Genomic DNA, 13,689 nt, shown 5'->3' with positions numbered 1-13,689 from the left:
GTGGGCACAGAGGCCATGATGCATAGCTACAGTGTATAGATACAGTATGTCTGTGTCTGCAGGACACCATCTGGATATTATTGCATCGTGGGCAGGAGCACGGGGTCTGCCAGCTTCTCTATCAAACTTTCTGGAAGTGAACACTCTTCATATTCAGCATTTTCCTCTTTTCTACTACAAGAAATGGAACTTGTGGTTCCATTCACAGATGGAGAAAGCAGAAGAGAAAGTTCCGGAGTCAGCACTGGCAATGGAGGCGGAAAGAGGATGCGACCTGCAGTATTGTCTTCTCTGGCAGAGATTACCGGTCACTGAAGAAAGCGCAATCTACAAAGGTGACCAGAGCCAGAGGTCAGTGCGTAACATTGGGGACATATGGGAATGAGGGCTGCCATGTAACACACAATGAAGGGGTAATAGGGTGTGTACACCTTCTGACACTGAAGTGTTTGCACCTTCCTCCAGTGACTGTACCTCTTCCTCCAGTGACTGTACCTTCCTCCAGTGACTGCACCTTCCTCCAGTGACTGCACCTCCTCCAGTGACTGTACCTCCTCTAGTGACTGTACCTTCCTCCGGTGACTGCACCTTCCTCCAGTGACTGCACCTTCCTCCAGTGACTGCACCTTCCTCCAGTGACTGCACCTTCCTCCAGTGACTGCACCTCCTCCAGTGACTGTACCTCCTCTAGTGACTGCACCTTCCTCCAGTGACTGCACCTCCTCCAGTGACTGTACCTCCTCCACTGACTGCACCTTCCTCCACTGACTGCACCTTCCTCCAGTGACTGTACCTCCTCTAGTGACTGCACCTTCCTCCAGTGACTGCACCTTCCTCCAGTGACTGCACCTCCTCCAGTGACTGTACCTCCTCCACTGACTGCACCTTCCTCTAGTGACTGCACCTTCCTCCGGTGACTGCACCTTCCTCCAGTGACTGCACCATCCTCCAGTGACTGCACCTTCCTCCAGTGACTGCACCTTCCTCCAGTGACTGTACCTCCTCCAGTGACTGCACCTTCCTCCAGTGACAATGCTTCCTCCAGTGACTGTACCTTCCTCCAGTGACTGCACCTTCCTCCGGTGACTGTACCTCCTCCAGTGACTGCATCTTCCTCCAGTGACTGCACCTTCCTCCAGTGACTGCACCTTCCTCCAGTCACTGCACCTTCCTCCAGTGACTGCACCTTCCTCCAGTGACAATGCTTCCTCTAGTGACTGCACCTTCCTCCGGCGACTGCACCTTCCTCCGGTGACTGCACCTTCCTCCAGTGACTATACCTTCCTCCACTGACTGAACCTTCCTCCAGTGACTATACCTTCCTCCACTGACTGCACCTTCCTCCGGTGACTGCACCTTCCTCCAGTGACTGTACCTCCTCCAGTGACTGCACCTTCCTCCAGTGACTGCACCATCCACCAGTGACTGCACCTTCCTCCAGTGACTGCACCTTCCTCCAGTGACTGCACCTTCCTCCAGTGACTGCACCTTCCTCCAGTGACTGCACCTTCCTCCAGTGACTGCACCTTCCTCCAGTGACAATGCTTCCTCTAGTGACTGTACCTTCCTCCAGTGACTGCACCTTCCTCCAGTGACTGCACCTTCCTCCAGTGACTGCACCTTCCTCCAGTGACAATGCACCTTCCTCCAGTGACTGCACCTTCCTCCAGTGACTGCACCTTCCTCCAGTGACAATGCACCTTCCTCCAGTGACAAAGGTTCCTCTATTGACTGCACCTTCCTCCGGTGACTGCACCTTCCTCCGGTGACTGCACTTTTCTCCGGTGACTGCACCTTCCTCCAGTGACTGCACCAAATATAATGGGAAATGGTAAAGGAACCATAGAATGGGACTGCTGAGATATGAGTGTGTTGTGGAGAGTAGACATATTGGTTCCATCATTTTATTTGTCTATAACTTTGATTGTCTATTCTTGTAGAGAACCTCAATTATGTTGTGTGAAACTGGGGTCATTGTCCTGATTTTGTTCACTTGGGTGGAGAGTTCAGATTCTCCATGCTCCTTAGCGATGCCGGGTTTGCCAGGAATACCAGGAATCCCAGGCAGAGACGGACGGGACGGGCATAAAGGAGCAAAAGGAGAGACAGGTAAATTCCTTTTCCACATATTATTCCTTAATATTCTTCTTAAATCTGATTTGTTGTATAGGCCGAGTGCTATCTGCTGAGATGTCCTCTCAGATCCACGTTCATGAAAAGAAAGAGGTCAAATTACTGTGATTAAATCATTGTGAACTAGTTATGGTTTACAGATCCCTGTCCTCTCCTGGTGCTCCTCCCTTGCTTACAGGTCATTGTCCTCTCCTGGTTCTTCTCTCCCTGGTTTTCAGGTCACAGTCCTCTGCTGATTCTTCTCTTCTTGATATTTTGGCCACTGTCTTCTCCTGGTTTTTCTCTTTATAGTTTTCAGGCCACTGTCCTCTCCTAGGTCTTTTCTCCTTTGTTTTCAGGTCCCTGTCCTCTCCAGGTTCTTCTCACCTTGATTTTCAGGCCACTGTTCTCCCCTGGCTCTTCTCTCTGTGGTTTTCAGATCATTGTCCTTTCCTGGTTCTTTTATTCTTTTTTTTCAGGTCACTATCTTCTCCTGGTTCTTCTTTTTATGGTTTTCAGATTACTGTCCTCTCCTAGTTCTTCTCTCTTTGGCTTTCATACCCTTGCTCTTGGTTATTTTCTCCTTGGTTTTAAGGTCACTGTCCTGCCTTTGTTCTTCTCTTCTTGGTTTTCAGATCACTGTCCTCTCCTGGTTGTTCTTTTTATGGTTTTCAGGTCGCTGTCCTTTCCTGGTTCTTTTATTCTTGTTTTTCAGGTCACTATCTTCTCCTGGTTCTTCTTTTTATCACTGTCCTCTCCTGGTTTTTCTCTCTATGGTTTTCAGACCATTGGCCTCTCCTGGTTCTTTTCTCCTTGGTTTTCAATTTACTGTCCTCTTCTGGTGTGTAATGGGTGACACAGTTATGTGGTTTCTGGCAATAGAAGGTCACAGCTTTCAATTGCGCAAAATGCTCCCTTACTTTCTGTTGTTCCTGCTGTTAGCATTCATTGTACTTGGTAGCTTTCCTGCTGGATTTTCAGCTATTCCCCTGTAGGACCCATGGGAGCGCTCTTTCCAGCCAGCTGATAATTATTAGTGTTCCCTTTGTCCTTATACTCCCATCTTCCCTGAATTTGTGCTGGTGATATTATTCAGTTTATTCAGCTCTGCTTGCAAGTAGGAGACTTGTACTCTTCTGTGGTATTGTTACTATAACTTTGCTGAATTTTCTACCTGAGTCATCTGTGGATAAGTAGTTCATGCACTTTCCCCTGTGTGGCTTCCTTAGGTCTTCTATGTTGTTTAGTGGGTTTGATGAAGATCTCATCCCATCCATTCCCTAATTAGGGCCCAGCACTAGGGACACTTAGGGTCAGGTATCATGCTTGGTGCATAGGTGCAGAACCTATCTAGGGTGGTGAGGGATCCCAGGGAGCAGAAGTAGGTTTGGCCCGGGGTCACCATCGTCCTCTTCCCTAGACACAGGGTTTCTCTTCTCTTTCCTTTCAACTTTCGCTTGGTACTTCCCCGTACCTAGAGTGACACTGTCCTCTCCTGGTTCTTCTCTTCTAAAATTTCAGATCACTGTCCTGTCTGAGATCTTTTCTCTTTGGTTTTCCGGGCACTGTCCCTTCCTGATTCTTCTATCCTTCGTTTTTCAGGCCACTGGCCTCTCCTGGTTCTTCTCTCCTTAGTTTCTAGGTCATGGTCACTTTCTGGATCTCAACACCTTTGACTTATATGACACTGTCCCCTCTTGGTTTTTCTCTCATTGTTTTTCAGGCCACTGCCTTCTCCTTGTTCTTTTCTCATTTGTTTTCAGGTGACTGTCCTCATCTGGTTCTTCTCTCTATGGTTTTCAGACCTCTGGCCTCTCCTGGTTCTTCTCACCTTGGTTCTTAGTTTACTGTCCTCTCCTGATTCTTTTCTCCTTGGTTTTCAGTTCACTGTCCTGTCTTGGTTCTTTTCTTTATGGTTTTCATGCCCCTGTCCTCTCCTGGTTACTCTCTCCTTTGTATTCAAGTCACTGTCCTTTCCTGGTTCTTCTTTTATTGGAAATTGTCTCCTCCTGGTTCTTTTCTGCTTGGTATTCAGGTGACTGTCCTCTTTTGGTTCTTCTCTCTATGGTTTTCAGATCATTGGTCTTTCCTGGTTCTTTTCTCCTTGGTTTTCAGGCCACTGTCCACTCCTGGTTCTTCTCTCTATAGTTTTCAGGCCACTGGCCTCTCCTAGTTCTTCTCTCCTTTCATTTCAGTTCACTGTCCTGTCTTGGTACTTCTCTGTTTTTCAGTTCACTGTGCTCTCCTAATTTTTCTCTCCTTGCTTTTCAGTTCATTGTCATCTCCTGTTTCTTCTCTGTTTCTTCCTGTTTCTGTTTGCAATTTTCTGTCATCCCTGGTTCTTTTCTTCTTGCTTTTCAGTTCACTGTCCTCTCCTGGTTCTTATCTCTTTGGATTTCAGTTCATTGTCCTCTCCTGGTTCTTCTCTCTATGATTTTCAGGCCACTGACCTCTCCTAGTTCTTCACTCCTTGCTTTTGAGTTCACTATCCTCTCCTGGATCTTCTCTTCTTGGTTTTCAGTTCACTGTCCTCTCCTAATTTTTCTCTCCTTGGTTTTCAGTTCACTGGGTTTTCCTGGATCTTCTCTCTATGGTTTTCAGTTTACTGTCCTCTCCTAGTTCTGCTCTCCTTGCTTTTCAGCTCAATGTCCTCTCCTGGTTCTTCTGTCTATGGTTTTCAGGCCACTGGCCTCTCCTAGTTCTTCTCTCCTTGCTTTTGAGTTCACTGTCCACTCCTGGATATTCTCTTCTTGATTTTCAGTTCACTATCCTCTGCTAGTTTTTCTCTCCTTGGTTTTCAGTTCACTTGCCTTTCCTGGATCTTCTCTCCTTGGTTTTAAGTTCACTGGCTTTTCCTGAATCTTCTCTCCTTGGTTTTCAGTTCATTGTCCTCTCCTGGTTCTTCTCTCTATGGTTTTCAGTTCAGTGTCCTCTGCTAGTTCTTCTGTATGTGGTTTACAGGCCACTGGCCTTTCCTAGTTCTTCTCTCCTTCCTCTTCAGTTCACAGTTCTTCTCTCCTTGGTTTTCAGTTCAGTGCCCTCTCCTGGTTCTTCTCTTTTTGGTTTTCAGATCATTGTCTTCTCCTAGGTTCTTCTCTCCTTGCTTTTCAGTTCACTGTCCTGTCCTAGTTTTTTCTCTCCTTGGATTTCAGTTCACTGGCCTTTCCTGGATCTTCTCTCCTTGGTTTTCAGTTTACTGTCCTCTCCTGGTTTTTCTCTCCATGGTTTTCAGTTTATTGTCCTTTCCTGGTTCTTCTCTCCTTGGTTTTCAGGTCACTAGCCTCTCCTAGTTCTTCTCTCCTTGCATTTGAGTTCACTGTCCTCTCCTGGATCTTCTCTTCTTGGTTTTCAGTTTACTGTCCTCTCCGAGTTCTTCTCTCCTTGGTTTTAAGTTCACTGTTCTCTCCTAGTTCTTCTCTCCTTTGTTTTCAGACCACTGTCATTTCCTGGTTCTCAAGTTCTTTGACTTCCAGGACTGGTTCTTCTCTCCTTCGTTTTCAGACCTCTGGCCTCTTCTAGTTCTTCCTCCCTTGCTTTTAAGTTCACTGTCTTCTCCTGGTTCTTCTCTTCTTGGTTTTCAGTTCACTGTCCTCTCCTGGATCTTCTCTCTATGGTGTTCAGGCCACTGGCCTCTCCTACTTCTTCTCTCCTTGCTTTTGACTATACTGTTCTATCCTGGATCTTCTCTTCTTGGTTTTCAGTTCACTGTCTTCTCCTGGAGCTTCTCTTTTTGGTTTTCAATTTACTGTCCGCTCCTATTTCTTCTCTACTTGGTTTTCATTTCACTGTCCTCTCCTAGTCCTTTTCTCTATGGTTTTCTGTTCACTGTTCTCTCCTAGTTCTTCTCTCCTTAGTTTTCAGTTCACTGGCCTCTCTTGGATCTTCTCTACTTCGTTTTCAGGTCACTTTCACTTCCTGGTTCTCAAGTTCTTTCACTTCTTGGACACTGTTCTCTCCTAGTTCTTCTCTCCTTGCTTTTGCGTTCACTGTTCTCTTCTGGATCTTCTCTTCTTGGTTTTCAGTTTACTGTCCTCTCCGAGTTCTTCTCTCCTTGGTTTTAAGTTCACTGTTCTCTCCTAGTTCTTCTCTCCTTTGTTTTCAGACCACTGTCATTTCCTGGTTCTCAAGTTCTTTGACTTCCAGGACTGGTTCTTCTCTCCTTCGTTTTCAGACCTCTGGCCTCTTCTAGTTCTTCCTCCCTTGCTTTTAAGTTCACTGTCTTCTCCTGGTTCTTCTCTTCTTGGTTTTCAGTTCACTGTCCTCTCCTGGATCTTCTCTCTATGGTGTTCAGGCCACTGGCCTCTCCTACTTCTTCTTTCATTGCTTTTGACTATACTGTCCTATCCTGGTTCTTCTTTTTATGGTTTTCAGATTACTGTCCTCTCCTAGTTCTTCTCTCTTTGGCTTTCATACCCTTGCTCTTGGTTATTTTCTCCTTGGTTTTAAGGTCACTGTCCTGCCTTTGTTCTTCTCTTCTTGGTTTTCAGATCACTGTCCTCTCCTGGTTGTTCTTTTTATGGTTTTCAGGTCGCTGTCCTTTCCTGGTTCTTTTATTCTTGTTTTTCAGGTCACTATCTTCTCCTGGTTCTTCTTTTTATCACTGTCCTCTCCTGGTTTTTCTCTCTATGGTTTTCAGACCATTGGCCTCTCCTGGTTCTTTTCTCCTTGGTTTTCAATTTACTGTCCTCTTCTGGTGTGTAATGGGTGACACAGTTATGTGGTTTCTGGCAATAGAAGGTCACAGCTTTCAATTGCGCAAAATGCTCCCTTACTTTCTGTTGTTCCTGCTGTTAGCATTCATTGTACTTGGTAGCTTTCCTGCTGGATTTTCAGCTATTCCCCTGTAGGACCCATGGGAGCGCTCTTTCCAGCCAGCTGATAATTATTAGTGTTCCCTTTGTCCTTATACTCCCATCTTCCCTGAATTTGTGCTGGTGATATTATTCAGTTTATTCAGCTCTGCTTGCAAGTAGGAGACTTGTACTCTTCTGTGGTATTGTTACTATAACTTTGCTGAATTTTCTACCTGAGTCATCTGTGGATAAGTAGTTCATGCACTTTCCCCTGTGTGGCTTCCTTAGGTCTTCTATGTTGTTTAGTGGGTTTGATGAAGATCTCATCCCATCCATTCCCTAATTAGGGCCCAGCACTAGGGACACTTAGGGTCAGGTATCATGCTTGGTGCATAGGTGCAGAACCTATCTAGGGTGGTGAGGGATCCCAGGGAGCAGAAGTAGGTTTGGCCCGGGGTCACCATCGTCCTCTTCCCTAGACACAGGGTTTCTCTTCTCTTTCCTTTCAACTTTCGCTTGGTACTTCCCCGTACCTAGAGTGACACTGTCCTCTCCTGGTTCTTCTCTCTATAGTTTTCAGGCCACTGGCCTCTCCTAGTTCTTCTCTCCTTTCATTTCAGTTCACTGTCCTGTCTTGGTACTTCTCTGTTTTTCAGTTCACTGTGCTCTCCTAATTTTTCTCTCCTTGCTTTTCAGTTCATTGTCATCTCCTGTTTCTTCTCTGTTTCTTCCTGTTTCTGTTTGCAATTTTCTGTCATCCCTGGTTCTTTTCTTCTTGCTTTTCAGTTCACTGTCCTCTCCTGGTTCTTATCTCTTTGGATTTCAGTTCATTGTCCTCTCCTGGTTCTTCTCTCTATGATTTTCAGGCCACTGACCTCTCCTAGTTCTTCACTCCTTGCTTTTGAGTTCACTATCCTCTCCTGGATCTTCTCTTCTTGGTTTTCAGTTCACTGTCCTCTCCTAATTTTTCTCTCCTTGGTTTTCAGTTCACTGGGTTTTCCTGGATCTTCTCTCTATGGTTTTCAGTTTACTGTCCTCTCCTAGTTCTGCTCTCCTTGCTTTTCAGCTCAATGTCCTCTCCTGGTTCTTCTGTCTATGGTTTTCAGGCCACTGGCCTCTCCTAGTTCTTCTCTCCTTGCTTTTGAGTTCACTGTCCACTCCTGGATATTCTCTTCTTGATTTTCAGTTCACTATCCTCTGCTAGTTTTTCTCTCCTTGGTTTTCAGTTCACTTGCCTTTCCTGGATCTTCTCTCCTTGGTTTTAAGTTCACTGGCTTTTCCTGAATCTTCTCTCCTTGGTTTTCAGTTCATTGTCCTCTCCTGGTTCTTCTCTCTATGGTTTTCAGTTCAGTGTCCTCTGCTAGTTCTTCTGTATGTGGTTTACAGGCCACTGGCCTTTCCTAGTTCTTCTCTCCTTCCTCTTCAGTTCACAGTTCTTCTCTCCTTGGTTTTCAGTTCAGTGCCCTCTCCTGGTTCTTCTCTTTTTGGTTTTCAGATCATTGTCTTCTCCTAGGTTCTTCTCTCCTTGCTTTTCAGTTCACTGTCCTGTCCTAGTTTTTTCTCTCCTTGGATTTCAGTTCACTGGCCTTTCCTGGATCTTCTCTCCTTGGTTTTCAGTTTACTGTCCTCTCCTGGTTTTTCTCTCCATGGTTTTCAGTTTATTGTCCTTTCCTGGTTCTTCTCTCCTTGGTTTTCAGGTCACTAGCCTCTCCTAGTTCTTCTCTCCTTGCATTTGAGTTCACTGTCCTCTCCTGGATCTTCTCTTCTTGGTTTTCAGTTTACTGTCCTCTCCGAGTTCTTCTCTCCTTGGTTTTAAGTTCACTGTTCTCTCCTAGTTCTTCTCTCCTTTGTTTTCAAACCACTGTCATTTCCTGGTTCTCAAGTTCTTTGACTTCCAGGACTGGTTCTTCTCTCCTTCGTTTTCAGACCTCTGGCCTCTTCTAGTTCTTCCTCCCTTGCTTTTAAGTTCACTGTCTTCTCCTGGTTCTTCTCTTCTTGGTTTTCAGTTCACTGTCCTCTCCTGGATCTTCTCTCTATGGTGTTCAGGCCACTGGCCTCTCCTACTTCTTCTCTCCTTGCTTTTGACTATACTGTCCTATCCTGGATCTTCTCTTCTTGGTTTTCAGTTCACTGTCTTCTCCTGGAGCTTCTCTTTTTGGTTTTCAATTTACTGTCCGCTCCTATTTCTTCTCTACTTGGTTTTCATTTCACTGTCCTCTCCTAGTCCTTTTCTCTATGGTTTTCTGTTCACTGTTCTCTCCTAGTTCTTCTCTCCTTAGTTTTCAGTTCACTGGCCTCTCTTGGATCTTCTCTACTTCGTTTTCAGGTCACTTTCACTTCCTGGTTCTCAAGTTCTTTCACTTCTTGGACACTGTTCTCTCCTAGTTCTTCTCTCCTTGCTTTTGCGTTCACTGTTCTCTTCTGGATCTTCTCTTCTTGGTTTTCAGTTTACTGTCCTCTCCGAGTTCTTCTCTCCTTGGTTTTAAGTTCACTGTTCTCTCCTAGTTCTTCTCTCCTTTGTTTTCAGACCACTGTCATTTCCTGGTTCTCAAGTTCTTTGACTTCCAGGACTGGTTCTTCTCTCCTTCGTTTTCAGACCTCTGGCCTCTTCTAGTTCTTCCTCCCTTGCTTTTAAGTTCACTGTCTTCTCCTGGTTCTTCTCTTCTTGGTTTTCAGTTCACTGTCCTCTCCTGGATCTTCTCTCTATGGTGTTCAGGCCACTGGCCTCTCCTACTTCTTCTTTCATTGCTTTTGACTATACTGTCCTATCCTGGATCTTCTCTTCTTGGTTTTCAGTTCACTGTCTTCTCCTGGAGCTTCTCTTTTTGGTTTTCAATTTACTGTCCGCTCCTATTTCTTCTCTACTTGGTTTTCATTTCACTGTCCTCTCCTAGTCCTTTTCTCTATGGTTTTCTGTTCACTGTTCTCTCCTAGTTCTTCTCTCCTTAGTTTTCAGTTCACTGGCCTCTCTTGGATCTTCTCTACTTCGTTTTCAGGTCACTTTCACTTCCTGGTTCTCAAGTTCTTTCACTTCTTGGACACTGTTCTCTCCTAGTTCTTCTCTCCTTGCTTTTGCGTTCACTGTTCTCTTCTGGATGTTCTCTTCTTGGTTTTCAGTTCACTGTCCTCTTCTGGATCTTCTCTCTATGATGTTCAGGCCACTGGCCTCTCCTAGTTCTTCTCTCCTTGCTTTTGAGTTCACTGTCCTTTCCTGGATATATTCTTTTTGGTTTTCAGTTTACTGTCCTCTCCTAGCTCTTCTGTTCTTCTCTCCTTGGTTTTTAGTTCAGTGTCCTCTCCTGGTTCTTCTCTCCTTCATTTTCAGGTCACTGTCACTTCATGGATCTTCTCTCCTTTATTTTCTGTTTAGTGTTCTCTCCTGGATCTTCTCTCCTTGGTTTTCAGTTTACTGCCCTCTCCTAGTTCTTCTCTCTTTGGTTTTCAGTTCAGTGTCTTCTCCTGGTTCTTGTCTCCTTTGTTTTCAGGTCACTGTCACTTCCTTTTTCTCAAGTCCTTTGACTTTTTGGACACTATCCTTTCCTCCTTTTTCTTTCACATGTCAGTATTTGTCCTCGCTCGGTGATCAGAGACTTATTTTTTCTAGACCCCATGCCCTAGGTTTCTTCTCATCCTTGTGATACTTATGCTTTTGCTCTGCTTCTATATGAGTTATATCACATTCTTGCTCTTGTCATCACTCAGGTCTTCCAGCCAGCTCTAACATGCTCACTCTTAAAGGGGAAAAGGGGATAACGGGGCTCCCAGGTCCAATGGGAAAAAATGGACCAAAAGGACCACCTGGACCTCCTGGGGACAAAGGCGAGCAAGGCCCCCAGGGGGAGAAAGGAATTTCGGGCAACCACAAGCAACAATATCAATCAGCTTTTACAATGGCGAGAGCAACAGCAATACCCCCTGCAAAGAACACACCTATCATATTCAACAGAGTCATCACCAATGACCACCAGGACTATAATGCCACCACAGGGGCGTTTGTGTGCCAGATCCCTGGACGGTATTACTTTGTGTACCATGCCTCACATTCCTCCAACCTTTGTGTCTCTCTACATGCAGCCAATGAGCGGAAGGTCAGCTTCTGTGACCATATGTCCAATACTCATCAGGTCACATCAGGGGGAGTGCTAGTCCAGCTGAAAAGGGGCGAAGAGGTGTGGCTGTCTGTCAATGACTACAATGGTATGATGGGGATTGAGGATAATGACAGCGTCTTCTCAGGGTTCCTGGTGTTTCCAGATTAGAACTGTATCTGAGCAAAACCACCACCACAGGATTGTGCCCAGCTCAGTGCAGTGTAGCAGGGCTGCAGGCTTAGCTTGACCATACACAAAAGATGAACGTCTCGATTCAGCCAGCCATAATTTCTATGACTCACCCATAAATCTGTCATTAGGATCATCCTTCTTTAGGTGCCTCAGACCTCTCCTCCAAGCTTCGTGGTCTACACTCTTATATCTTTGTCCTCCTCCAGATTCCTCTGTCCTCTCCTCCTCCAGACTTCTGTAACCTCCTCAAGAATAATCTGTCCTTCCCTCCAAACCTCTCTTATCTCCATCCTCCAAATGCTTCTCCCCTCTCTTCTTCCTGAAGGCTCCTCTGTTTTCTCCACCTCCTCCAGATTCCTAAGACCTTTTCCTCCAGACTCCTCTATCCTTTACTCCAAAGCCCTCTCTCCTCATCTTCCAAATTATTCAGTCCTCTTCCTCCACCAGCCTCCTCCTTTTCCAGGCATCTCTGTCTTTCTCCTCCAGACTGCTCTGTCTTTTTCCTCCACTCACTGCAGACCCATTTGTAGTCCTCCTCACGATACCTATTTGTCTTTCCTCCTACACATGTCTCTGTCCTCTTTCTCCGCCTCCTCCAGACTCTTCACTAGAATCCACCGCCATCCTCAAGACCTCTGTCCTTTTCCTCCACTCCAGACCCCTCTGTCCTCCCTCAGACACCACTGTCCTTCTCTTCCTCCAGACTCCTTCATTCTCCTCCAGACCTCTGTTCTTTTCCTCCTCTTCCAGACTCCTCTGTCCTCCTTCAGACCCCCACTGCCCTCCTCCTCCAGACTCCTCCATCCTCCTCCAGACCTCTGTCCTTTTCCAGTCTTCTCTGTCCTCCTTCAGACCCCCACTGTCCTTCTTCATCCTCCTCCAGACCTCTGTCCTGTTCCTCCTCCTCCTTCTCCCTCCGTCCTCCCCCAGACTTCTGTCCTTTTCTTCCTCCTCCTATCTCCTCCATCCTCCTTCAGACCTCTGTCCTTTTCCTCCTCTACCAGTCTCCTCTGTCCTCCTTTAGACCCCCACTATCCTACTTCTTCATCCTCCTCCAGACCTCTGTCCTGTTCCTCCTCCTCCTTCTCCTAATTCCTCTGTCCTCCCCCAGACCTCTGTCCTTTTCTTCCTCCTCCTATCTCCTCCAAACCTCTATCCTTTTCCTCGTCTTCCAGTCTCCTCTGTCCTCCTTCAGACCCCCACTATCCTTCTTCTTCATCCTCCTCCAGACCTCTGTCCTGTTCCTCATCCTCCTTCTCTTGACTCCTCTGTCCTCCCCCAGACCTATGTTCTTTTCTTCCTCCTCCTCTTGACTTCTATGTCTCCTCCAGACTTTTGTCCTTTTCCTCCTCTTCCAGTTTCCTCTATACTAATTCAGACCCTCACTGTCCTCCTTCTTCGTCCTCCCCCAGACCTCTGTCCTTTTCCTCCTCCTTCTCCAGACTCCTCCATCCTCCTCCAGACATATGTCCTTTTCCTCCTCCTCCAGACTCCTCCGTCCTCCTCCAGACTTCTGTCCTTTTCCTCCTCTTCCAGTCTCCTCTGTCCTCCTTCAGACCCCCACTGTCCTCCTACTTCGTCCTCCCCCAGACCTCTGTCCTTTTCCTCCTCTTCCAGACAGCTCAGGTCCTCACTTTCTGGGTTGGTCAGGTTTACTGGAATCGGCATAGTATTTGCAGCTTTTTTTGTTTCCCGTGTGCTATAGATTGTAAGCTCCTCGGCACAGCTCTCATGTGGTGATTTGCAGAATTTTTTCTGGCTTGTGATTCTACTCATTTATCATAATTAAAACATCAATTTACATAATTTTGAGTCTCATGTGAAATCTACACATCCAAGATGACACCTCGCAATGAGGACCCCAAAAAGTGATGCAGACCCTAAAAAAAGACCATTCCATTACTGCAAGCAGGGCCGGCGTCAGCACGCGGCATACCCGGGCAAATGCCGGGGCCCTGGAGAGCTGGGGGGGGGCCCACTCGGCCTCGTCAGTTCTGCTGCCCCCGGGCTGAGTTCCGGGGACCGCAGTCCTTGGCACTGGAAACTGTGGCTGCCGGCCCTTTAAGGCCCGCAGACCACAGCGTTCACTGTGTTCTCCTGCATTGAGCATCATCTGTGGGCGGAGCTACCACCCGGCGTCCTGCTTGGTCGCACAGATGAAGGAGTCACAGTGCCAGCCGACCCCCAGCACATCGCTTCCCTCCAGCGCTGTGTGGGCCCCATCTGCACCGTGACCTGATCAGTATGTGGGACATCACTCCCTCCCCGCCCCTCCCTGTCCCCCCGTGCGTGTGTGGGCCCCGGAGCCGCATGTGTGGGCCCCGCAGAGCCGCTTGTGTGGGCCCTGCAGAGCCGCGTGTGTGGCCCACAGAGCCGCGTGTGTGGCCCACAGAGCCGCGTGTGTGGCCCCCGGAGCCGCATGTGTGGGCCCTGCAGAGCCGCTTGTGTGGGCCCTGCAGAGCCGCGTGTGTGGCCCACAGAGCCGCGTGTGTGGCCCACAG

At 47.1% G+C, this 13,689-nt stretch overlaps 1 protein-coding gene across 1 annotated transcript; it reads left to right on the top strand.

Annotated features, from left to right (window-relative positions):
- Positions 1–264: 264 nt before the first annotated feature.
- Positions 265–13,446, top strand: C1QC (complement C1q C chain). The gene is made up of 3 exons (XM_075328146.1): positions 265–351; positions 1,941–2,109; positions 10,608–13,446. Exons 2-3 carry the CDS (start codon positions 1,953–1,955, stop codon positions 11,162–11,164), a joined length of 714 nt encoding a protein of 237 aa, XP_075184261.1. The 5' UTR covers positions 265–351; positions 1,941–1,952; the 3' UTR covers positions 11,165–13,446.
- The last annotated feature ends 243 nt before the right edge of the window (positions 13,447–13,689 follow it).

This window comes from Anomaloglossus baeobatrachus, chromosome 11, assembly GCF_048569485.1.
Source record: "Anomaloglossus baeobatrachus isolate aAnoBae1 chromosome 11, aAnoBae1.hap1, whole genome shotgun sequence".
Classification (NCBI taxonomy): Eukaryota; Metazoa; Chordata; class Amphibia; order Anura; family Aromobatidae; genus Anomaloglossus; species Anomaloglossus baeobatrachus.
This window is presented reverse-complemented; position numbering and strand designations above follow the sequence as displayed.